The 25,409-nt window shown below is 48.9% G+C and overlaps 1 protein-coding gene across 8 annotated transcripts in view; it reads right to left on the bottom strand.

Annotated features, from left to right (window-relative positions):
* MXI1 (MAX interactor 1, dimerization protein) overlaps nt 1-24,998 on the bottom strand; it is an 80,464-nt gene extending 55,466 nt beyond the window's left edge. The window contains exons 1-2 of one of the 8 annotated variants that reach the window (XM_034931448.3): nt 22,797-24,998; nt 2,764-2,896 (exon numbers count right to left, since the gene is read on the bottom strand). In XM_034931448.3, coding sequence (XP_034787339.1) covers nt 2,764-2,896; nt 22,797-23,070 — 407 coding nt within the window. In that variant the 5' untranslated portion in view covers nt 23,071-24,998. Of the gene's footprint in view, nt 1-2,763; nt 2,897-3,673; nt 3,780-4,484; nt 4,864-19,402; nt 19,519-22,796 lie in introns of those variants that run through there. The other 7 variants (XM_055093370.1, XM_034931449.4, XM_034931450.2 and 4 more) reach the window with 7 other exon arrangements.
* Nucleotides 24,999-25,409: the final 411 nt, after the last annotated feature.

Here is a 25,409-nt window from a genome sequence, read left to right as displayed (position 1 = left end):
CCCTGCCTAAAGCAACATTTTATCAGGCATATCATATAATACCTGAGAATATCAGGGGTAAAATAGTCAATCACCATTATATCTTAAAGATGCTACGATGTCAGAGAAACAAATGTCATTTTATAACATACATCAGTGTTCAAGATGTATAGTAATAAAATAACAGCTACTTCCACACTAGTAGCTTTTTGATCAGCAAAAAATAAGACATATATACTTATGAAGTCCATTCCTTTCCTTGTTTCAGATGATAAACACATGGAAATTTCTGTAAGTCTTCTAACTTTCTGCTTTATGTAACCAACATAATAAAATCTCATTAAAATCCAATAGTAAACTTAAAATTAAGAAGAAGCCTACAGTGTCCTCTTTCAAATGGACCAACACTATTGTCCAAATACCCCAGTATTGGAATTTCTACCTCAGCTCTTACTTCCATGAAGCAGGCATTTTAAATAAGTGGCAAAGGAGAAATAATTTCTAGTTTTTCATTTTAACATACTAGTTCTCTCTCATAAGCCCCAGCCCAAAACCCACACATTGGTGGATCTTGAGATCATATATTCTAAAATATATTTTTCTCTCTCTCTCCCTTTCTTGCTACTTATATTCCCATAAAAAAAGTATCTTCTCCTGTTTTAGGTGGTCTAATGTACACATATTCTCCTTTGGGCACTATCAGAACAATATGGCATGCTTGCAGTTTTACAAATTTTCCGACATGCTATGCTAAAACACACTAATTAGCACTGTGGTCCCACACATAATATTAGAATCCTAACAGAGACACTAGCATGAAAGAAACATCACTTAGCCCAAACCCCAAGCTGAGCAAAGCGTAAGTCAACAGATGACTAAGAGTTTCTTATTAATGACTGGTAACATAATTGATAAAACTTAGGAATGTGCATCTTATTTATGCCTCTATAATCCTTGAGTTCCTAAAAATGTCACATCTGCAATGATGGGAGACATACTAAATTACTAATATAGTAACCAATCTCTAAAACTGTCAATAAATCAGAGTCACAGAAGTTCAGGAGAACGAGGGACCTTGGTGAGACTCTAATGCATCTTATTTTACAGATGAATACAGTAAGGGATGGGAAATGTACTGAAATTATATACCTAATTTCTAGAAAATAGGAAAGGCTTAAATACTTGCAGCATGACAGAACCCAGGTCTGGTTTCCTATGTGTACTCTTCCTATGTCTCCAAGTTGAAAAAAAAAGTTTTTTAATCTATGTGGATTGAAAGACACATAAATTCCTGAATAGGTCTTAATTCTTGATAGCTTAAACATTGAAACCGTAAGGGCAAGCAAATGTACATTTTTAAAAATGCTGTATATCATACTACATATTTTCATCTCAAATACACCATACTACAACAAAATCTCTAGACCCACACACAACACAGATAGTACATCAAGCTTATGGTTAATTATTTTTATAACTTAAGAAATTAAGTTTTAAAACTATATAGTAGTCTTAATGAAAAGAAGCTAAAAAAGGAAACGTGCAGCTCTACAGAGAAGTCAAAGGAGAAAAGTGAATCCTAGTTTTTCCTCGGTGATGTCTGAAATACAGAGTGGGATGATCCAACCTCATGAGTTCCAATTATTATCTGTAGAAGCCTCAGGCTTTCTGAATCAAGAGCCCCATTCTGACCCAATCTGCTGTCCCAAATGACTAACCAACCACCTGACTGAAGCTCCCCAAAGCCTTCAGGGAAATTTGGTTACCCAGGGATTGCTCTGTCCTCCTCAAAATGAATGTTTATTATATTCTCTAGACAAAGCTCTGGGAAACAGAAATAAAGGTCTCATTTAATTCCCCTTATCAATGGAAAAGGCAGCCATCTGTTAATCTTCTGTTAAGAAAGGCCTTTTGAAAACTTCCTATGAGATGAATCCTAGGAATTCACTGGCTCCCTAGAATAAAAACACCGAAGAGATAGCCACATACTACTCAAAAGTTTTCAAAAATGGAAGTCAGCTACATCTTAGTACATCTATTTTTTTCTCTTTTTGACACAAAGTTTCACTATGTCATCCAGGTTGGTCTTGAACTCCTAAGCTCAAGCAATCCTCCCACCTCAGCCTCCCAAAGTGCTGGAATTACAGGCGTGAGCCACTAGGCCCAGCCTTTCCAAGTACATCTAGACAAGTATATTTTTAAAGATCTATTCTGCTTGAAAGATAAACAGATTTTTTTTTCCTTTTTGCTTTAAGAGCCCACCAACCAATCCGATCTCATCATTTAAAGAGGCAAAACTTTCACAGCATGGTCTTCCCTTTTCTCCTCAACAAATAACCACATCCGCTCACTACCAATTCTACCTAAATATTTTTATTCCTTTAACAAACCCTTGATTCTGCTTTATACCCTGCCAGACCTATTTCTGATTTTTTTTTTAATCTTCTTGGACTGTCCAAAACTTGGCCAGAATATTGAAAGCCAGCCCACAATTACTTTTAGCAGGTGGCTGCATGCATGGACACATGCTGCCAAGTCTCTCAACTTGGCATAGCCATCTTAATAATCCCAGCAAGAACTTCTTTGGTTGTCTTTCCAGATTATATTCCTTTCCTTCCATGCAAAACCAGGTTATGATTTCTAGACTTCATTATTTTAAAAGGGCCAAATCCCCAGGGTAGTGGTAAAGGAACCCATCAAGTGCTGCTCCTTCAGACTTGGGATTACAGGAGAAATGTGCTCCTTCCCTCCAGTTCCCTCTTCTAAGCGTTCCCAGCTTGCTACCTGTTGGCAGTGCTGGTGTTGCTGCTCCCGCTGCTGTGTTTCTGTGCCCGGCTCAACCTCCGTGGGGGCTTTGAATGCTGCAGTCGGGGGCTCGGCATGGACGGGAATGAAGAGGCGTAGCCATGTTCACACTCTGAAGAAAGCAAGAAAAAAAGATACGGTAAGAAGAATATAGTACCCAAATCCATTGACCCACAAATCCGAGGTCTTTGCAGTAACAGGTTTTTGAAAGCAGGAAAAGAGGTAAAATGTTTCCACTCTTTTTGGTTAGAAAATTAATGTCCCTCGCCTGGACATCAATCCTGTGACACCCCATCAGCTGGAAGGTGTTTTGATACCTCCTCTAAACCAAAGAGTTTATCCCCCCTTTCCAAAATCCTTCTCTCCCAAGAACTTTTTTGAGATTTCAGATGCTTTAGAACAAAAATTTTGTGACCAGTTACCATTCACCTCATTGACTTCGCTTGCCTCAAAAATTCCCCTTTACTTTCAACTCTCTCTGTTCTAAAGAGTCTCTTTAAGCCCAATATTTTTGTGTACTTCGAACAAGTCTTAGAAAGACATTTTCTCTCTCGACACCACAGTCTCCGAGTTCCTGCTCTTTCTGCGCCATCTCTACAGCCCCTTGGGCTGCCACCGCTAAAGGGACCCCATCTCATCACCCCGCAGGTATTCAAAGGCCCCTCTCCACCGGTTTTCCCCCGCTCAGTGTTCTCCCGGCCTCGTCCCTTCCCCTGACCGCCCCCAGCATCCCTGTTCCTCCTTCCTCTTATCTCCCAGCACCCTCTCCCGCTCCGGGGCCCTCCCGGCTTCTCCACGGTCACCCTCTCTCCAGCCCCAGACCGCCCTCTCTCCAACTTCCCTCCACCCGTCTCCTTCCCGCTCGCCGCACCCCACCCTCCGTGCGCACCCTCGCACCTCCCCCAGCACCTGCGCGACCTCTCACACACGCCTCCACTCACGATCTCAGCACACACACCTCCCCAAGCACGCGCGCCCCTCCCCGCACACGCCCCTCCCACACGCGCACGCCCCTCCCACACGCGCACGCCCTTCCCGCACACGCCCCTCCCCCCCGCGCACCATCCCTCCCACGCGCGCACCCCTCACACACGCGCGACCCTCCCCGCACACACGCATGGCCCTCCCCTCACACGCCCCTCCCCACACGCGTACGCCCCTCCCCTCACACGCGCGCACCCCTCCCTCACACGCGCGCACCCCTCCCTCACACGCGAGCTCCCCTCCCCTCACATGCCCCTCCCCTCCCCTCACACACTCCTCCCCTCACATGTGCACGCCCCTCCCCTCACGCGCGCTCCCCTTCCCTCATACGCCCCTCCCCTCACGCGCGCTCCCTTCCCCACATGCCCCTCCAATCACAAGCGCGCTCCCCTCCTTCACACGCCCCTCCCCTCACGCGCGCGCTCCTCACACGCCCCCCTTACACGCGCGCTCCCCTACCCACACGCCCCTCCTCACACGCGCGTCCCCTCCCTCACACGCCCCTCCCCTCACACGCGCGCACCCCTCCCTCACACGCCCCTCCCCTCACACGCGCGCTCCCCTCACACGTGCGCACCCCTCCCTCACACGCCCCTCCCACACACGCCCCTCCCCACACACGCGCGCTCCTCTACCCTCACGCGCGCACACCCCTCCCCTCACATGCGCGCACCCCTCACCTCATGCGCGCACCTCACACGCGTGCCCTCCCTTACCGGCCGCACCGCATTCCCGAAAAAGATTAGTAGCGCTCGGGCTCACGCAGCGGCGCCCAGCCATTACCTCGCTCCCGGCGCTCCAAAAACTCGGCAGCCTCCAGCAGACGCTGCACGTTGATCATCCTCACCCGCTCCATGGGCACCGCGGGTGGCGACCGGCGCCTCTCCGCACTCCCTTCTCGGGCCGACAGGAGGCGCCGCAGGCGGCTACGGCCGGGCGCCGTTCCGGAACATGTGCGACGGGCTGGCGGGCCAGCCCGGCCGCGGCTCGGCGCGCTCTCCGCCGCCCCTGCCGCCCCAGCCGCGCCAGCCGCGCCTGCCGTGCCGCGGGCAGCCCGCGCGTGGTTTGTTTACCTCTCCCCGCGAGCACGGGGGAGGGGCGGGAGCAGCGCCGGGGCCCGCCCCCTCCCGCCCCTGCCTTTGCCCCCTGGGAAATGTAGTCCCGCACCCGCCCGCGGCTGCCGGGAATCGTAGTGCGCACGCCGTTTCAGGGCGCCTGCGTTCCGCAAGATTCGCAAAGGTCGTCGGAAGGTGTAGTCCCGCTGGGTTTCCTTTCCTGTCTCTAGGGAAGACTAAGAAGTTGCGGGACTTTGCTTCTGGGAGGGAAGAATTTTTTTTTCCTCCCTCCAGACACGATGTGGAATGGGAAGGATTTGAGCGAGCTGGGAGTCTACTCCCGGGGAAACTTGTTTCTCAGCGACTCCCTGCGGTTGCCCAGGGGCTGAGACATTCTTTATTCGAAGTATCATGTTCCAGTCCTCTATCTCCTACTTTCTCATGTAACTTATGTGCCTCAGTTTGCTCATCTGCAAAATAAGAAGAGTAACACACCTGCACCAACAGCGCACACAGAAACTGGAAAAGCCAAAATTGCTGTTCAAAAACGAGGGATGATTTCATCAGAGAGGGTTTCCATGAAGCCCTTCTTCCACCTCAGCTTCCACACAGACAAGTAGTTACTTTTTTCTTTAATCTTACTTTTTAAAACTTTCTCCTCCCTCAGTCCCTCACTAGTGCTTTTAGACGCCAGAAAATTCTCCCTGGTGCGGAACAGAGTTTGGTTCAAATCCTGACTCTGCTACTTACACTGAGACCTGTGTGAACTCTTCCAGCCTCATTTTCCTTATGTATAAAATGGATATGATCATATCCACGGCCTTGAGGGCGTGCCGTGTGCCAGGCACTGTACTAGACTTAGTTTGCATAGTAAGAGAGAAACAGACGCAGACCTGCTCTCGAGGTTTGTGTATTCAGTAGTGCTTTTTGCAAAGATTAAATATAATAATTCCAGCACTTAGTATATACTAGGCACTCAGTAAATAGAAGCGATGATTATGTTTTCTCTTATGCTCTCCTCTGTAGCTAAAAAGGAAGTTAGAGAGCGGAGACCACATTAAAAGACTACCACTGGCCGGGCACGGTGGCTCACGCCTGTAATCCCAGCACTTTGGGAGGCTGAGGTGGGCCGATCACCTGAGGTCAGGAGTTCGAGACCAGCTTTGCCAACATGGTGAAACCCTGTCTCTACTAAAAATACAAAAATTAGCCGGGCATGGTGGCCGGTGCCTGTAATCCAAGCTACTCGGGAGGCTGAGGCACGAGAATCGCTTGAACCCGGGAGGCGGAGGTTGCAGTGAGCCGAGATCACGCCACTGCACTCCAGCCTCCAGCCTGGGCAACAGAGCAAGACTCAGTCTCAAAAAAAAAAAAAAAAAAAAAGCCACTGACTGCTCTCATGGCCACTCTCTTTCTAAGTCCTCCATCTAAAAAATCCTCAAAATCTAGACCAGGGTTTCTCAACTTTAGCATCACTGACATTTTGATCTGGGTAATTCCTCCTTGGAGCAGGAGCTCTGTTCCGTGCTTTGCAGGATGTTTAGGAGCATCCCTGGCCTCTACCCACTAGATGCCAGTAGCACACCACCACCCCTCAGGTGTGACAACCAAAAATGCCTCTAGACATTGCCAAATATCTCCTGGGGCACAAAATCCCTCCCTTGTCCCCCAGTTGAGAACAAGGGATCTAGGGAGAGGAAGAACAAGAGAATCGTACTTGAATGCTCTAGGAACAAGCTGGGAACCGTGCAAACATACCCATAACTTTTTTCCACCCCAATTATATTAACCTGCTGCTTGACATCACATCCAAAATAACAGGAAGCTCCTGGTGAGGGGGGAGTTTCCCCCTCCCGTGGTCATTCCATTGGCTCCTGCAGAAAATACCATCTTGAGATGGAAATCTTACCCTCTTAAAAATGTTATCGGCTTCATGCTGCATTTTAATATACCTTTCCCTCATACCTTTTGTTTTCTTACCTTTCCCTCATACCTTTTGTTTTCTTTTTTCTTTTCTTTCTTTTTGGTAAAGTGAACAAAATCTCCAGTGAGGTCACAAGCTGCAAAATTCTGCCAGTCCTTTTAAATATTACACTTGGCACCACATTTAAGACCAAATAGACGTTCCATCAAATGCAAGCAGACCCAAAATGAGAGGTGTTCGCAAGCCACAGAAGAACTTTTTTTTTTTTTTTTTTTTGTAAAGGCTTTCAAAAAGGGACTGTTCTTTTAGCTCTTGACTAGGTCGTTTTGGATCTGGACTTTCCCAGGTCGTTTTGGATCTGGACTTTCCCACTGGGTGTTGGTAACAACCTCCCTTCACCCTCAACAAGGGCCATGTTCGGTAGGGGTGGGACTGGATTATTTTAAAGAAAATACCATTCATTTAGAACATCTGTTAGTTGAGGGTAGAATTTATTTATTTTTTATTTATTTATTTATTTATTTTTTGAGACGGAGTCTTACTCTGTCACCCCAGCTGGAGTGCAGTGGCGCGATCTCGGCTCATTGCAACCTCCACCTCCCGGGTTCTCCTGACACAGCCTCCCAAGTAGCTGGGGTTATAGGCGCCTGCCACCACGCCCAGCTAATTTTTTGTGTTTTCGTAGAGACAGGGTTTCACCATGTTGGCCACACTGGTCTCAAACTCCTGACCTCGTGACTCGCCCACCTCAGCCTCCCAAAGTGTCCCTGGCTAGGACAAATACAACTCTACTTTTCCCAATAGGAGGTAAACTTGTGTGACGAGCAATCAAGAAAAGTAGTACAAACTGAAAATATACATGAATTCAAGATGGCTTTAATTCCAGAGGTCACAGAACCATAGCTGGTTAGGAAGAGATGGCTACATGCAAGAGGCCTGGGGCCTATGCATGGCCTTCCACAGTTGACCTCCAGGTGAACTAACCTAGAGCCCTTCTTCTAGAGCCATGGCCAAGAGGGAGATGAGGACATGGAAAGTAGAGCGAGACTCACCAAAAGCCCACCTGCATTGAAGAAGGGGAGAGATGATGATCATGGTGGGCAGTATTAACGGCTGGTTCATGTACAGAAATCTCCAGCCTTTTCTAAAAGCAATTGAGGTGCCACTTCCTTCTCCCTGCGCTGGCTGCCTCCTGGAGTCCTTCCTTGGACATCAGCTATAAGGGCCTCTCCAGCACAAAGCTTAGGGCTCTATCCACAGGAAAGTAATGCTACCCACAAACCATCCCTCAGCAACAGTCTCAGCCCGGAGGAACCCAGAGGCAGCCATAGCCTTTCTTTTGTTCCGATGAACTAGTTTGCACTACAAATGCAGATGGGGAAACAGGAAAAGCAAGGCTTCCAAAGTCTACTGACATAAGAATCTGGAATCCTACCCATAGTCTCTGTTCTGTCCTCTCCCTAAAGTATATCTCTCTCTCAAGGGAGTCATTTGAAAATGGAGAAAGTCCCCCAGAATACCCCAGGCCTATAACGATCACAGCCACGGATGGGGACAATCTGCCTTCTGAAGGAAGCAGGCAAAGCCCTCAATTCTTAAGGGTCCTTTCTCAGCACAGTTTACTTAGTGACAATTTCCAAGTGATTTATTGCAGATTCATAAACAATGGAGGCTGATGTGTTGTATCTTTTCTTCAGGGAGGCGAGATGGGGAGAGAGGAAGGGGCCATGAGGTTAAGTTACAAGTCCAAAGTTACTGTGTTGATGACACCTTGCACTTAGGAGAACTTCCCTGAAACTGCAAAGTGTTTACTGAGTAGGGCACTGTTTTCTGCAATTATCTTTAAGGATGGGCGTTTTCAAATAATCAACACTGGGGACACGGGAGGTGAACTCCAAGCTCTTAAATGAGAACCGTTAACAGTTATACATTTTTCCATCCCCCATCCCAAAATGACTACTGCAGCCTCCTCCCCTCCTCTTCCCCCAGAGCCCAGAAACGTGAAGAACAGCAGAAAACATTTCCCTCGCCCAGTGAGTCAGCCTTGCCTAAGTTCATGCGTAAGCTCTCCTCAAGTCAGCGGCAGCTCAGAGCTGCGGATCTGTGTGCAGCCGAGATAAATTTGGGTCTAGAAGGGATGACGTAATGCTAAACCCGAGAGGTAGCTGCCGCCTCCCAGGGCTCCTGTCGCCAGGGCTGCCGGCTGACATCCCAACCACACGGAAACGCACCAAGCGACTCAGGTGCTGCCCGAGCTGGGGAGAAAGGGAAAGGACATGGGGTGGGGGGAACGCCAGGGGGAGGCAGTGTTTATCTGAGACGGCTGAATCTGGAAGTTTGTTGCTTTTTAACTCCAGTTTTACTGGTGAGATCAGACCACTGGCAAAGGCTCAAACAGCTGCACTTGACTTCCATCCTGACCCATCTCTTCCCTCTTAGAAAAGGGCTTCTTACATTTTATTAAATGGCCCTTATTACAGCAGCCTATTTCAGTGATTATAATGGATGTGTTAATCTCTCAAATGTCCTTTTCCTTCTTTTTTGCATGAACTTGGATCCAAGAAGACATCTGCATTGCAGGACTCAATTAACATGCACATCTAAGCGGCTTGCTTACTTTGGAGCACCCCACTTGGGGTGACACCAGGGTGCTACTGATAAGGTATTTGGGAGGATTTTGCTAGGGCCATGCCAAGTGAATATTTCCCCAAATAACATTTCAAGGTTTATGTCATAGAAGTTTGTGTCATTAAGCTTGTTTCTCAATACAGTCCCCATTTTTCACTTGAGAAAGCTGAGGCTCAGAGAGGTATGGTAACTTGCCCAAGGACAACAGCTGTCTATCAAACTGATGGAATAAAGGTTAGAACTCAGGCTTTTTTAAACCCGTGGGGCCCATTCCTTTAAATATCAAGACGAAGTTGCATTCCCAAAGGATCCAAATGCTGTTTTTTTCTGTTCATGGTTCATTCTTCCCCAAGGAAAGGTTGCCATCAGAGTCAACTCCTTCCCTCCTGATGATGACCGCAAACCTTGGGCCCAACCTCACCCTTCCACTAAAATTAAAAGACCACCACAGGAAACAATCTTTGTTGTGCCGAATTAGTTTTCTTCATTAGAAATGCCTCCCAAATACTTTTCAACATTTGTTAGTGTAAACACATTTTATTCTTTAATTTGTGCCTGTAATCATCTATGCTGGTAGATTTTGTGACTTTCAGCAATATCTAGCAAATAACCTGGTCAGCCACGGTGTGTTATTGTTTTGAAGCACTGTTCAGTTCCAAGAGTTGATATTTTTGTTTAGGATTTCTGCATCCATATTTGAAAGCAAAAGTAAACTGTATTTTTTGTTGTGTTTCCTAGATGTTGGTATTGCAATAGTCTGTTCTTTCAAAGTTAGATGTAACTTGTTTTTAAGGCCTTCTCCTGCTGCTAAGAGGATGCCCCACATTCTTGCCAAAGCCCTGGGTAACCCTCCCTCCCCTGCCAGGAGCTGGCCTCGAGTTGCCCTGCCCCCACCCCTTGGCATCACCACCCTTTTCCAGGCAGCAGAAACTTGTGGAGGTCACACTTAGGTCTAGCCAGGCCCTGAACACTAAACCACACAACCAGCTCCTGCCGCCTTGTATCTGCGTTCTCTCAGCCTCAGATGCAGCACTTATAATAAAAATACCATTCTCTTGCCTGTCCAAGGTATAGCTGATCTCACCAGCTCTTCCAGCAATAGTGTTTTGATTTGAGGAAGCTGGGATTGTCCCTAGATCCTAGAACAATACACATCCATTTGCCTACTAGCTGCCACATAACTAGGGCCAACATGCACGGTGCTGCTCCTCCAGTCAGTTCATTTAATCCTCAGCACACCTCTGAGATTCCTATTTTACAAATAAGGCCCAGAAAGGTTAGGTGATTTGCCCAAGGTCACACAGGCTATGAACAGATTGGAACTTGAATTTTCTGACCCTTGGACCCTACAGCATACATCATGTTATGTTCAATCGCGTCAGGTCAAATGAAATTGGTTAAAGCAATGGTCTCAACCAAGGGCAATCCCATCACACTAGGAGGCGGTAGAAACATTGTAGGAGTGTCTTTTTTATTGTCACAATGACTGGGGGGGTTCCAGTGGCGTTTAGTGGGTGGGAACCAAGGATGTTAAATCCTGCCATATTCCAAACTAATCTGTACAAGAACTGTCACACCAACAGCTCCTGTGTTGAGAAACACTAGGTCAGAAAGATAAAGACAGAAAACTAATCATTTATTCAATAAATATTCCTTAAGCATCTGTTATGTGCCAGGCACTAAGCTAGATGCCAAAGATAAAATAATGAACAAAACTACTTATGGTCCCTGTCCTCTATGTGCTTATATTCTAGCCCTCCAGACTGATGATAAGCAAGTAGAGTAAGTGTAAATTGTGATGAGCAGGATATGGGATAAATGATAAAAATGGGATAAGGTTAGGTGGCTGGGTGAGGAGTTCTGGGATGATCACAAAGACTGTTTAAGACATCTTCTCAAACTTTAAGGAGCACACAAATCACCTGGGTATTGTGGCAAATGCAGATTCTGCTGCAGCAGACCTGGAGTCTCATTTCTGACAAGCTCCCAGGGGGTACCAAGGCTCTCCATCCTCCAGTCACACTCACTCTGAACGGCAATGATGAAGGCCATGACAAGGAGTTTGGATTTTATTTTAAGTGAGGCAGGAAAGAAGCTATTGAAGGGCTTTTGAAAAGTGAGTAATAGGAACCCAGTTATATTTTGGGTTTTTTGTTTTTGTATTTGTTTTTGTTTTTTGACACGGAGTCTCACTCTGTCTCCCAGGCTGGAGTGCAGTGGCACGACCTTGGCTCACTGCAAGCTCCGCCTCTCGGGTTCAAGCAATTCTCCTGCCTCAGCCTCCCAAGTAGCTGGGATTACAGGCACCCATCACCATGCCCAGCTAATTTTTGTACTTTTAGTAGAGACAGGGTTTCACCATATTGGCCAGGCTGGTCTCGAACTCCTGACCTCAGTTGATCCACCCACTTCGGCCTCCCAAAGTGCTGGGATTACAGGCATGAGCCACCTCGCCCAGACAAATCCAGTTATATTTAAGATCCCTTGTTTCCTAGCTCTGGATCAGCGAGAGGAAGTGGTTGGCCTATGTCATCGTCTGACTGGAACCAGCTGGCCCACACTGTCACGGTGGCAGCGAGGACCTAATGCTCATCTCTGCAGCTCACACTTGCCTCTCTCCTCTGGCTTCCCTGGCAGAAGCCCTTGGCTCCATGTATGGGCCAGCCCAGTTGCCTTACAAGCTCGGGCGCCTCCAGGAAGCCTAATAAGTCTGACAGGGTGTGGATTCACACCCTGACACCCTAGTATGCAGAACCACAGGAGATCTACTGGTTGGGTGAGTTCCCCAGGGGGTGCTGGGCAAGGTACTACTGCAGGTGCAAGCAGTGACACCCTAGACCATCTCCGTCTAGAGAAAGGAGCCATTTGGCTCCACTGTCAACACCCAAAGGGCCCTGGAGGTTCTGACAGCCCACTCTCTACCCTAGCAAGAGTGGGGAGAAAAGGAAGTCGCTCCAGGGAGGCATCCTCAAGGGCACCCTCAGCCTAACTTAAAACATTCCAGATTCCAAATCTTTTTTTTTTTTTTTTTTTTTTTTTTTTTTTTTGAGATGGAGTCTCACTCTGTCACCCAGGCTGGAGTGCAGTGGTGCGATCTCGGCTCACTGCAAGCACCGCCTCCCGGGTTCACGCCATTCTCCTGCTTCAGCCTCCCGAGTAGCTGGGACTACAGGCGCCCGCCACCACACCCAGCTAATTTTTTGTATTTTTAGTAGAGACGGGATTTCAGCGTGTTAGCCAGAATGGTCTCGATCTCCTGACCTCGTGATCCGCCCACCTCGGCCTCCCAAAGTGCTGGGATTACAGACGTGAGCCACCGTGCCCAGCCTCCAGATTCCAATTCTTGACTCTTGCACATTTCTTACTCCCTGGGGCTTTTCCCAGAGCCCTAAGGTCTCTCTAGGAAGAAAGAAAAATCTGGGGTTTTCGTCTCTACTCCACTATTTATTAGACTGTGGCCTTAGGAAAGTTAGTCTTGCTAAAGCTAAGGCTTTCCTCATCTACAACATGAGGGTTATTATAGCACCTGCATATTGGATGTTTGTGAGAATTTAATATAAAGCACGTAGCATTGTGCTGGCCCATAGTAAATGCTCAATACTAGGAGGGCATTATCACCACTCCTTTGGAAAACAGAGAAGACATTGCACTTGTCAGCAGCTCTCTTGGGGACAGGTTATCACACTCTCCCAGAAGACAGACAAGAATTGTTGACTGATTTCTATTCGTCTATCATTTGAACTAGAAGATAGACCTGGAACTGGAGATCATACATGCTTCACTTTGGAATCACCAAGCACAGAGCTTGGCTCCCTGGCAGGTTTTAGAAATTATTTGTTGAACTTAGCTCAGTTCAACAAAAACTTAGCTCAGTACCACTGGCAGAAAAAAATGAAAGTAAGTTGTATGCAAGGCACACACAGTCTTGGGAGCCAAGAAATATGGCAGGACGGTCAGGCTGTGGTGGAGGTAAGAGGAAGATAACACAGGGGCACCATAAGGTAGTTCTGGGCCCCTGTAGAAATAAAAACAAAGTCCACACCAGCTCTCACTTGCCCAGAGCAGCCCTGGGCATGTCCTCCACTTTAATACAATAGCCTTCCTACTCCCAAATCACCTTTATTCAAGTATCCTTGCTAATGGCAATAAAGACACAGAAAAAGAAATTTCAAATAGTAGGTAATCCAGATCCCCTTTAATTGGCTTCAGTTTGAATTTCTCAATCTCCCTCTCCCTCAGGACAGTGTGTTTATCTTTCTAATTTTGCTGTGTCTAAATTTCCTTACAGACACTGGAGTTGGATATTAGAGGTCTGTGGCCAAGAGCATGTTGTACAGGAGAGTGGACTTGGGAGGAATGCTGGTGTGGACAATCCTCCAAGTGCAGAAGGCCCCTATCTGTAAAGAACTGAGAGTGGAATGTATTTACTTACAAGGTTGCTTACACAGTTTCCTAAGCTCAGGCAGTGAAAGAAAAAAAAAACATCTGTAGAAATTACAAGGACAAACACAAAAACACAAAGGATTGTAGGCCGGGCACGGTGGCTCATGCCTGTAATCCCAGCACTTTTGGAGGCCGAGGTGGGTCGATGGCTTGAGCCCAGGAGTTCGAGATCAGCCTCGACAATATAGCAAAACCTTGTATCTACAGAAAATACAAAAAATCAGTGGGGCAAGGTGGCACACACCTATAGTCCCAGCTACTCGGGAGGCTGAGGCAGGAGGATCACTTGAGCCCAGAAGGTAGAGGTTGCAGTGAGCTGAGATTGTGCCACTGTACTCCAGCTTGGGTAACAGAGCAAGACCCTGTCTCCAAAAAAAAAAAAAAAAAAAAAAACATTAAACACAGATAGGGGAGACAGGGAGGGAAAGAACTACTCCTTTTGGAAGCCCAGGCTAAATTTTTATTCTGTCTATAATGATAGCTAGAACCAAAGACAAAAATACTCAAGTCAAATGCCATCCTGCATTGTTGGGGTTCACTTTAAGACAAGTGAAGTTCTAAAACCTGGCAGTGGAACAGTACACTCCATGAAGACAGGAACTCTACCTCTAAAACCTGGCACTGGAATAATACACTCCATGAGGGCAGGGACTCTACCTCCAAGACCTAGCACAGTGCCTCCCATTAAGCAAGTATGTACTCCTTATGTACTGGTTTAATTAATGAATGAATAAACACAAATTTAGGGAGAATGGCTCACAACATAATTCCACATCTTACCAAAATAGTTGCCACAAGGGCTTTTCAAGAGAGTTTCTCTAAATTTTTTTGAAAAAGGATTCTGTTTACATATATTCCCTGGAGCGTACTGCTCAAACCAAGGGTCACCTGAACTTTCAAAACATTTCATAAGCAAGGGGCCCAGCACACTTCTGCCAAGATGAGGAAGCAAAGAAGGAGCCTCCTGCTCAGCATGATGATGGCAAATGCCCATTATTTTTGACCACAAAGATCAAGTCAGCTGTTGACAGCTTTAACACCTCTAGCCAGGCCACTCGGGTACAATGACATCAGAGACAATTGCTTCCTTTAAGTTAGAAGAGCCAGAGAGCAGGTGTCTGTCCCTGGGACAGGGAATTGAAGCCTCTCCCATTCCCTTCCATCCTCCCTCCCTCTCTTTTTTTTCTCTCTCCCCACTGTGAGCCTAGAGCTCCACCTCCAGAAGGATCCCCCAAGACTTGAATTCCTCCTCCTCAGTCAAGGCTTGGGATAGCCACCTCATCACTGCCACCACCTTCTAGCTCCTCCCTCCTCCCAGCCCCCAAATGTAAAAGATAGTATTTTTCTAAGTATGGCAAATTGAAATTAGCTTCATTTTGAAAGACTATTGAGAATGTTGCAACGACCTTTGCAATAACCGGACACACCCTGGGATCAGTAAACCAGGTTTGAAAATTGCTGACTTTATGAGCACTGGACCTGTGAAACAAATGCCCAGGTTGGGACTCTACCTGGAACCCATTCTCGTATCAGGTAGGAGGGAACACAGCCCAGAAGGACCTGGTTCTGCCTCTGCTGTGTCATCTTGGGCAAGCCAGTGTCCCTCTCTGGGTCTCAGACTCCATGACTGTACAGATGATGGATGCTCTGTGACCTCTGGGGCTCCTTCTGGCCCTGATGCTCTGTGCTAATACCTGCCTCCTTTAAAAACAAAACCTGGACCCAGTGTGGTGGCTCACGCCTGTAATCCTAGCACTTTGGGAGGTCAAGGTGGGCGGATCACAAGGTCAGGAGTTCAAGACCAGCCTAGCCAGCACGGTGAAAACCTGTCTCTACTAAAAATACAAAAATTAGCCAGGCGTGGTGGCAACCACCTGTAGTCCCAGCTACTTGGGAGGCTGAGGCAGGAGAATCACTTGAACCCAGGAGGTGGAGGTTGCAGTGAGCCAAGATTGTGCCAATGCACTCCAGCCTGGGCAACAGAGTGAGACTCCATCTCAAAAAAAAAAAAAAAAACTGAAGTGGAGCGGAAAGAAAAATGGGAAAGGAGAAGAATGGTTCAGGAGGCCATATTACTATAAAGCTCCCCCATTTCTGCCTGCTGAAAATTGCTTTCCTCATTCTGCAGGAAGACTCCCATTTCTTGCTGGGTTGTTACATTTTTATTTCTTTTTCTTTCTCTCCTTTAAAAAAAAAAAAAAAAAAAAACTCAAAAGCCACAAAACCACAATTCATCTCCCCAAAACAGGACATTTGGAAGCCAGAGCTGTCAGGGGTTAGGTGTGTCAGGCCTGACATACTGGTGGTATCTAAGTGAAGACCAAGCCAGGGCAAGCATGTGCTTCTCCTCCAGAAACCCAGTTTAAATCAATATTTATCCAACTGTATTTATAGAAAGTGGTGGTGGTAGGGAGGAGGGGGTGGGGTAGGGAGGCAGGGGGATCTAAAACAGAACAAGCCACAATGACTGATGCAAATCTTTGTGGCCAATTCGCTTCTGCAGGGCTGGGTTTTTTTTTCAAAAGGCAAAAGACCCCGCTTTTGATGAACCTGCTGTTGGCCCCAGTACCATAGCAACAGCCCCAAGTCCTCTAATATGCCCAGAGGACAGACTTGGGAAAGGCAGCAGGAGGGGGGTGGTGTTTCCTAGGAGCCCTAAACTTGAGTTAAGGCCAGGAGAGTTGAACAACTCTGAAAGACAAAAAAAAAAAAAAAAAAAAAAAGCCTCTCTGGTTGGCTCTTCTGACTCCAGCCTCACTTTGAAACCTTTTCTAAGCAAGGTGTGTGCAGGAAGACCTTGGACAATAAACAAGGTGTTTCAAATGCCAGCTCTGCTTCAGGTTCCTGGGTGACCTTGAGTAAGTCATTTCACCTCTCTGGACTTCATTCCTTGGCTGTAAAATGAGTACATGTGTATATGGTTAAGAGCACAGGCTCTGGAATCAGAGGCCTAAGTTCAAAACTCAGCTCCGCCACTTACTAGCTATATATCCTTTGGGCAAATTACCTGGCATCCCTGCTCCTCAGTTCCCTCCTCCATAAAAGGGGGTAATAAAATTGCATCCATCAGAAGGTTGTTGTGAAGATCAGGGGAGATAATGAATGCACAGCCCCATACTTGGAATACAGTCAGTGTTCAATAAATTGTAGCCATTATTGATATTATGCCATACAATTAGTTGCTGCTGCTGCACGCCGGCACCCTCTTCATTTTCCTCAGTTTCACCTCTAGACTTTTGCCCAGGCATCTCCAGATGAATCCCCATTTCTGGACGTGTCAGTGGGAGACTGTTTCGATCAGAGATGAGAGATGGATGAGCAGCTACTGTTTTGCCTTGGTAGCTAATGGAGCCTCCTTTTTGCTCCCAAACCAGGAATGGCTCAATTCAACTTCTCTAACTTCCAAGGCCCTGTCCCCTTTCCCTGGATCTCCTTTCCAGGACACACAGTCCTTGGGAGCTCCGTGATTCTGAAAGCCGTAACAATATCCTCAAAAAAGCCTTCTTCTGGTATTTACCAGTCAGCAGAGATCATATTTAAAACTGGAAAAAATAAGTTGAATCTGGGGAACATAATTTGGGATGCAGAGGAAATAGGGCCTGATTTAAGAATGCTCTTCACATAACTCCACTAAAGACAAATACCCTACTCCACCCCCACCATACTTCAACCTACAAAGTTTTCAGAAAGAAGCATCTGCACATAGTAGACATTCAATGTACATTTGAAGAATGTATGAATTCATAAGATTGTTGCCATGCAAAAACGTGACCAGCTTGAACATTAGTTGCCATCAAAGCCCTCGATTTCAGCAGAAGTCACTCTAGTCTCCTTCTTTCTTATTTGTTTCTCAGGGTCACAGCTGTTCACAGGATGCAGTCTCAGCTCTTCAGGTCTGAACTATCATCTTCTTGCAGGGATTGGTCTCACCACCCAAGGGAGTTGGAGATCAGTATTTCTGACTCGTCTCCAAATCTTCGGAAAGGCTGTCATGTGTCCCCTGGCCTCCAAACCTGATCCTCGTGCCATAGCTAGCAGTAAATGACAAATCTAACCAATCAAAACATTTATATTAAGGATCTACTACTGTATGCCCAGTGGTGTGCTATATGCAATGGGTAACATGCATTGAATACTGTAAGTGATCTTTTCTCTTAAGTTACTAATAAACTCCTTGTAAAGGTAAAGCTAACACACAGGAAGCAAGTAGAGAAGTGCATGGTACTGATTATCAAAGCTCAGAGAAGTTGCTATTTATTGAGCACCTATTATATTTCAGGTACGTTAAATATTTAAGTGCAGTGCCTCATTGAGTTGTTTGACAATGATATGAGGGTCATACTATTGTTATCCCCATTTTGCAAAAAGGAAATGGAACCTCAGGCTAAGTAAGTTGTGTCCAAAGTCACAAAGCCAGTAAGCAGTAGAGTAGCAAGCTGGGCCCTGCTCCATGTGACTGCAAAGGTTTCATTCTCTCAAGTACAATGACTTAACAAATAGAGCCAAATGGGCTGAAATAGCTAGGGGAAGCTTCCTGGAGGAGGTGGGAACTGATCTAAGTCTTGAAGAGAAGGTAGGATACAGATATCCCTAGGGGAGTAAGAGAATGAAAGCATTCTAGACAGTGGAAGAGTCTAAGTCGAGCACAGAGGTTCGACTGTGAAGCCTGCTTGCTGGTGGATCTGCTGCACAGACACAGAAGTTTCAGGGCAAGGAAGAGGAGATTAAGTCAGAAGGCAGGGTGGGGCCAAATGACACCACACAACAGCAGCTTCCTCTACCAGGAGGAACAGGCTGTTTCTTGGGCTGTCCGTGCCCCTAGGAAAGCACCCCACCCTCAAACCCAGGTGATCCACTCCAAGGAGCCTTATGGCTTTCTACTCTCATCTGATCGTCCTTCCCTATCTGAAGTGTTGCCTCCAAAGCAACCTCCTCCAGACACTAGGAAGCCCATTTCTCTCCTCCAGACCTTACCTGCTCTCACAGCTTCTTTCACTTACCTGCCAGTCGGCTCTTATGCACATAACATCCCTTTATGGATCTCTTCTTCTCTTTTAGTTTTAACCTTTTCCAAGATCTTTTTCTACTTATTAGTCAGTCCTTAATTCCCACCCTTCCACTGGACTCAAAATGCATATAGGTGATGATGTCAGAGATTATTTACATATAATTTCTGAATTTGTGGTAATAGGATCACAGCCTTCATGATTAATATTTCTGGAGGCCTTCAATTTGTGATCCGTGGAGATTCACATCAGTTGGAGTTTTGGGAGAATGTACCTGCCTTTCCTAGGGAATCCCCCCTGCCTTGCACACAGCAGACAGTCAACAATAGGTGACTTAATTTGAACCCCTCCTCCAAGAAAACTCAACCTCTCCACTGGAAATAATTCAGCAATGTGGCCACAACTTGGTGAACACTACCAGTACGGAAACCTCAACAAGGGAACGAAAAGCAGTTCTGGCTACGATGGAAAATAAGGCAAGCTCCCGCCAAGTAAGTACTTCGCAAACAGCAGTAAAAACGGAACGTGTTAACTCGTGACCAGGGTCCACCATGCATCTCAGAAAGGTCTCACCGAACCCGAAATGGAGAATCGGGGCCCGACACTCATCTCCGGACAGAAGAGCGTCCCTTTAAGAAGAGACTGGACCAGCTGGCCGCACTACAGCTCCCAGAGATTTCCTGGCTTGCAGCCTGGCTCCACCCCACCCCCAGCCTCCGGCCCCAGCAACGCGTGACGTCAGAAGAGGCTGGAGCTGCCGATTGGCTGAACGACGCAGCTAGGTCAAGTCCAGTCGGAGGAAAGAAGTTTGTCTCCATGTGGAAACCATGTGTCTCTAGCTGGGAGGGGGAGGAGGAGAAGGCGGAGAAACCGAGATCAAGTGATTATAGGGGAACTCGCTGAAATGAAGGCGGGGAGGTTGTGCACCTGAGTCGGCCACCGATGCCCTTTTGCAGTAGTGACCTAAAAAAAAAAAAAAAAAAAGACGTACACAACAAACTACCCAACCCCACCCCCAATAATAACTACTAAAAAGCTAGGGTCCCTGCTTCCTTCCAGAAACCAGGGACCCGGTAGATGCTGGAATCCTATCGGAACGCCCAGATCCCTCTCCCTCCCCCAACGACTGAATGATGTAAGCGTTTCGGAAAGCAGAGCTCGGGAGCAAAACAAGCCCCGCGCGCGCCGAGCGACCCGCAGTGCCCGAGCCGGGCGCACGCACGACCCGCCCCCCGACTCGCGTTATTGCTGTGCACACGCGGATTGCCGTGACGCGCGGGCATTGTGTGCAGCGAGCAGAAAACAACGACGAGCGCCGCCAGCGCGAAGAAGCGCCCCCCATAAAACGAGGCAGATGTAGGGCCCGCCGTTTTCCGTACCCAGAGACCTAGACCGGGCAGGAGGAGGGGAGGAGAGGGGGTGGGATAAAGTGGCCCCCGTGGACCGCTTCTCTTTGCAAGGGGGATAACAGAGGGCCTGGCGGATGGTCGCACGGAGTTTGCCGGAGGTCACCCCAGCCTGTTCGAGCTGTTGGGGACGGGGCGAGGGCCTGGAGCGGGGTCTCTGCAGCCAAACTGGGCACAGCGCGGCGCCCCAAGCTCTCGGGGAAATCTGGGGGCCGTTGGCATCACGTCATTTAGAGCCAAACAGCAGCGGCGAAAAGAAGCAAGAGAGCTAAAAATACTCCCGCTGGGAGCCGGCCGGAGGAGGGGGGCTGCGGGGCCGAGGGACCTATTACGCACATGAAGTTGACTTAGACTTAGGTGCTAAGGTTCCAAACCCCTCTCGGGGGCTGGCAGATTTGCAGGGCGGACGCCTCGGGCGATGGGCTGGGAGGAAGCCCCTCGGCTTCACCAGCTTCTGGAGCCCGGTTACGCCGCCACGGGCCCGCCCCGCGCGGGGCAGCCCAAGCCCGGCGCGCCCGGCTCTCTGCTTACGTGACTGGTGGCCACGCCGGAGCCCCGGCACGGGGTAAACAACGAGGTGGCGGCGGCCAGGGCGGCGGGGTGGGGGGTGGGGCGGGGGGAGGTCTCCGATTGTCTGCGGGTGCGAAGTGGGGGGCGGGACGCTGAGGAATCTCCGACCGCCTCTTCCATACACCTCGCTGGTGAGGGGGGGTGGCTGGGGTAGGGGGGCAAGCCAGGTTTGCCACACACTGCCAACGTGCCCTCATGGGGTGTACCCCTAGTCAGAGCCAACGCCACGGGACAGACTCCAGAGAACTGGTAGCCGGGGATGGGGGTAGCTGAAGAAATCGCGCCCCTCCCCCCTGCAACAAAAGCAAACACACCAAACAAAACCACGTCTTCACCCAGCTCCCCACCAGCTCTGGCTTTTCAGAAACTACCCTCCAGACAAATGCACACGTAGCTTCCCGCGCCCCATCCCCCTCCGACCAGCATGAATAATTGCGAAGCGATTCGGCTGCATAGCCTGCGATGCGCCTTTCTCGCAACCCAGGCACTCCGGGAAAACAGGCGAGAAGAGAAAGAAAAGAACGCACCACCGACCTCACAACACAAATCCTCGTTTTGGCCTTACAGCGTCTGCACAATTGCGCTGCCAACACACGGTTCCTTTAACCCTGAAGACCTGGGGTATCAGTCAGCAATGGTGTTTTTGTGTCTGAGGGTTGTTGTGTTGGGTGGGGGGAAGGTTGCAAGATCTGACACGTTGCAATCGGGACCTTTTTTCTTTCTTTCTCTCTCTCTCACACACACGCGCACACGTACACACACACACTCGCGCCTCATTGATCTTCCTACTTGTTCGGACACATTAAACATCCCGGTTTCCCCCTATCTGTCGGTCTGTCTGCCTAGTTCCCTTCCTCCTTTTCACAGCTATTATTCTGAGGACCGTGCCGGATACGCTGCACACGCGTGCCCCCGTTAGGGCGCTGAGTCGACTGCCTGGGGAAAGCTGGGGGACCTGGCTGGTAGGGGCAAAAATGAAACAAATGAATACAAAAAAGAGGCCAGGCCAGGGTGGGGTTCCCAGCACACCCCCACCCACGCACTACTATCCACGTGAATCTGGGGGTGGGCGGGTGGGGGGGGGTAGAAATCGACCAGGAAGGCGTTTGCCTTGCTTGCCCTGTGCGCTCACTCAGGAGCCGTCTCCCGGAAAATAAAGAAAAAGCACAGAACAGCCCACACCTTCTTCCCCAACTATTGTTTCTCAAAGATCCCAAAGTTTCCTTCTAGCCGCGTCCCCACGGCCAAGTTTCCCGGGCTCGGGACGGCGTGTCCGGGGCGAGCTGCTGGCGTTGCTTGGCCCCGCCGGCCTCCTTCTTTGGGGGGGGGGGCGGCGGTGGCACCCCAGGGCAACGGACGTGCAGGGGGACTGTGTCCGTAGACGTGATGGCCTGAGCCTAGTCCTGCTGCGAGAGGGAAGGAAAAAGGCGAAGTAGGAGGGACAGAGAGAGACAGAGCCGAGCCCACGCCGTGGAGAGCTGTTTGGTTGTTATTGTTGTAGTGTGTGTCTGTGTGTTTTCTTTCTGGAACCTCTGAGCTCTGCCTATGGTTTCCAACTTTCGGCTTCTAATCCCCACCCCACCCAGGAACGAGCAACAGAAAAACACCACTTGTCTGCCTGAGAAGGCTCCGGAAAAAAAAAAAAAAAAAAAAAAAAAGGAAGAAAAGCGACCTCAAAGAGATGAGCTCTCGGCTCAGTTGTCAGCAAACAACAACACTCCCCCGCTCCTCCGCTGGGCCATCCTCCCAGCCCCAGCCCGCCGGAGAGGACAGACCGACGCACCGACAGGCCCCTCTCCCCCTCGCCCGTCTTTGTTACATCTTTAGCAGCTTTGTGCGTGCGTGTCCTTTCTCCGGTGTCATCGGCTTTACTGCCAAGGGCTGGATGTGTATGTTGGGCGGGGGGGGGACGGGCCGAGCTCGCAACAGGGGTCGCCCAAGTGGGCGAGAAAGAAAGAACCGGGCGCCGAGGAAGAGCAGGGGCCCCCAAACTTACTTTTGTTTTCTTTCTCGATCTGCTCCAGGTAGCTGGCGGCCTCGAGCAGAATCTGCACGTTCTGCAGAAAAGTGTTGATGTGCTTCTCCATCGAGTTCTCGCTGGTGTTGAAAATGTCTGAGAAGGGGCACCTGGGCTTGGCCCCAGCGGGGTCCTCGGGCAGGGCCGGGGGCTGGGGCGCGGCCGCGGCGGGGGGCACAGCCGGGGGCGCGGCGGGGGCCAGCCCCGCGCCCTCGCAGCGCGCCTCCTTGCGCGGCCGCCCGCGTTTGCCCATGGAGGAGCGGGGGTCCGCCGAGCTCGTCCTCTAACGGGGCTGCGCGGCCCGGCCGAGCTCCGGGCCCCCAGGGAGACCCGGCCGGCTGGAGCAGAGAAGGCGCCGGGGCGAAGAGCCGGCCTGACTTCCCGAGCCTCGCTGCCTGCAGTTGTGTGTGTGAGTGTATGGGAGTGTGTGTCGGTCTCGCTGTGGGTCTGTGTGTATGGGAGATTGAATGAACCTACAGGACAGACGGAGGCACTCTGGCGCCTGGGTCCTAGTGCGAGCCTGTCGCCATCGGACCGGTCAAAATAAAAGGTGGAGACTAGCGAGCGAGGCAGGGACCGCCCCTGCCCGTACCCGCAGCCTTCCCTGCCTCTCCCCAAGGCTTACCACAGAGTAGAACACTGTCTTTTAACCGGAATGGAAAAAAATACCTGATGTCTCTGGGTGCACCTGCATAAAAACAAACTACTTTTTTCACAGAAAAATAATGCCTCAAAAAGTGTCCAGCACAATGCCTGGCACATAGTTAGGTCCCCATTCATGGTGGCTGCTATGACTTAAAAATAAATAAAAGCTCCCCAATCCAAATGGGAAGAAGGGAACCAGTGTGTAACCAGAAGATCCCCCCACCCCCAACACAAACACTCCTACTCACAGACACACATACATACGTAATCACGCACACACTTGCGAGGCACCTGTGTGTGCCTTCACACAGCCAAATGAAATCCCAGGCCGTCCAAATCCGAGTTACAGATTTACTCATGCCTTTCTCCCTTCAAATGCAAAGTTATTTTCCAGAAGTGGGAGGAGATGTCAGCATCCCTCTCCACACTCCTCTGCCCAGCCTTGGTTCAGCTGTGCAAAGCTCACACCAGGATGCCTCCACACCTGGCTCCCTTTAATTTGAGAGGCAGAAGTGGCAGCTCAGGAACCACCCCCCTCCCCAGCTGAATTCCACCTTTTGCCTCTGAAAACCCCTACCCCAGCTGACATTGTTTCACTGCCACTGCTGTCCGCAATCATGGATGCTTTCCAGCCCTGGGAAGTACTGGAGGCGTCAGGTGATGATTGAAGGCTGCTCTAGAGTGCCATAGGAAAGGGTTCAAATCCCAGCTCTGCTGCATACAGACTGTGTGAACTTGGACACGTCCCTTAACCTCTCTTGGCCTAAGTTTCCACATCATTGAAATGTGTGATAAGATGCTTGTGTATTGTATCTGACTTAGCACACTCTGGCCCATGGTAAGCTCTTTTTCTTCCAATCCAGACCCAGGCAAGAGCCTGAGTCCCCTATTCTGATGTAACTTGTATCTAAGAAAGGAACAAGATGTAGTGAACAAGACTCTTCTGCACTTCCTTGGAAAATATCTCTATGACAAGCCCATCTAAATATGGTTACTTTGCAAAGTCACCTGGAGTTTTCCTCCAGGGGAACAATTTATATAGAGGACAAAGACAATGCTGCCCCCTGGAGGTGTGCGATGCAGCCACACTACTCAAAGGCAGCTTCATACACATTGTCATAAAAACTCTTGATGGCCGGGCGCAGTGGCTCACGCCTGTAATCCCAGCACTTTGGGAGGCCAAAGCGGGCAGATCACCTGAGGTTGGGAGTTCGCGACCAGCCTGACCAACGTAGAGAAACCCTGTCTCTACCAAAAATACAAAATTAGCCGGGCGTGGTGGCGCATGCCTGTAATCCCAGCTACTCCAGAGGCTGAGGCAGGAGAATGGCGTGAACCCGGGAGGCGGAGCTTGTAGTGAGCCGAGATAGCGCTACTGCACTCCAGCCTGGGCGACAGAGCCAGACTCCGTCTCAAAAAAAAAAAAAAAAAAAAAAGTTTATCTTCCATTATTAGAACAATTACTGATTTTTTGCTTCTGTGAGAACCACAACCTGAGTTATTCGTGTTGAAATGCCTGTAAACATCTAAAAATGTTAGGAAGACCTCATGTATGCACAGTTTCAAACAAGCTTTCTCCAATGCCATTTTGCAAAAACTGGCCCTTGTGTGAAACAGCTCTGATCTCTCTTGCCCCAAATGAAAGATGGTACTGAGACAATGAACCAGCTAAGCCCAGAGAAAACCTTGCTTTCTCTTTAATTGCCCAGTGGTGGCACGGGTCAGATGTATAGTACTGCAACATACATGCGCCACCAAGACAGGCACACGCATGCATGAGTGCCATGGTGGGAGAAGGGTGTTTTGTAATTATTTATTTATCCCTGTTCCATCTCTCATAGGTCTGCGAGTTTCAGAAAGCCCAGTGGGAATCTTCAAGCTGGGCCACGGATCTGACCAAAGCCAAAATAAACAATGGCTTGAAGAAAATCTACAAAAAAGTGCTGA

Source organism: Pan paniscus, chromosome 8 (assembly GCF_029289425.2).
Source record: "Pan paniscus chromosome 8, NHGRI_mPanPan1-v2.0_pri, whole genome shotgun sequence".
Classification (NCBI taxonomy): Eukaryota; Metazoa; Chordata; class Mammalia; order Primates; family Hominidae; genus Pan; species Pan paniscus.
This window is presented reverse-complemented; position numbering and strand designations above follow the sequence as displayed.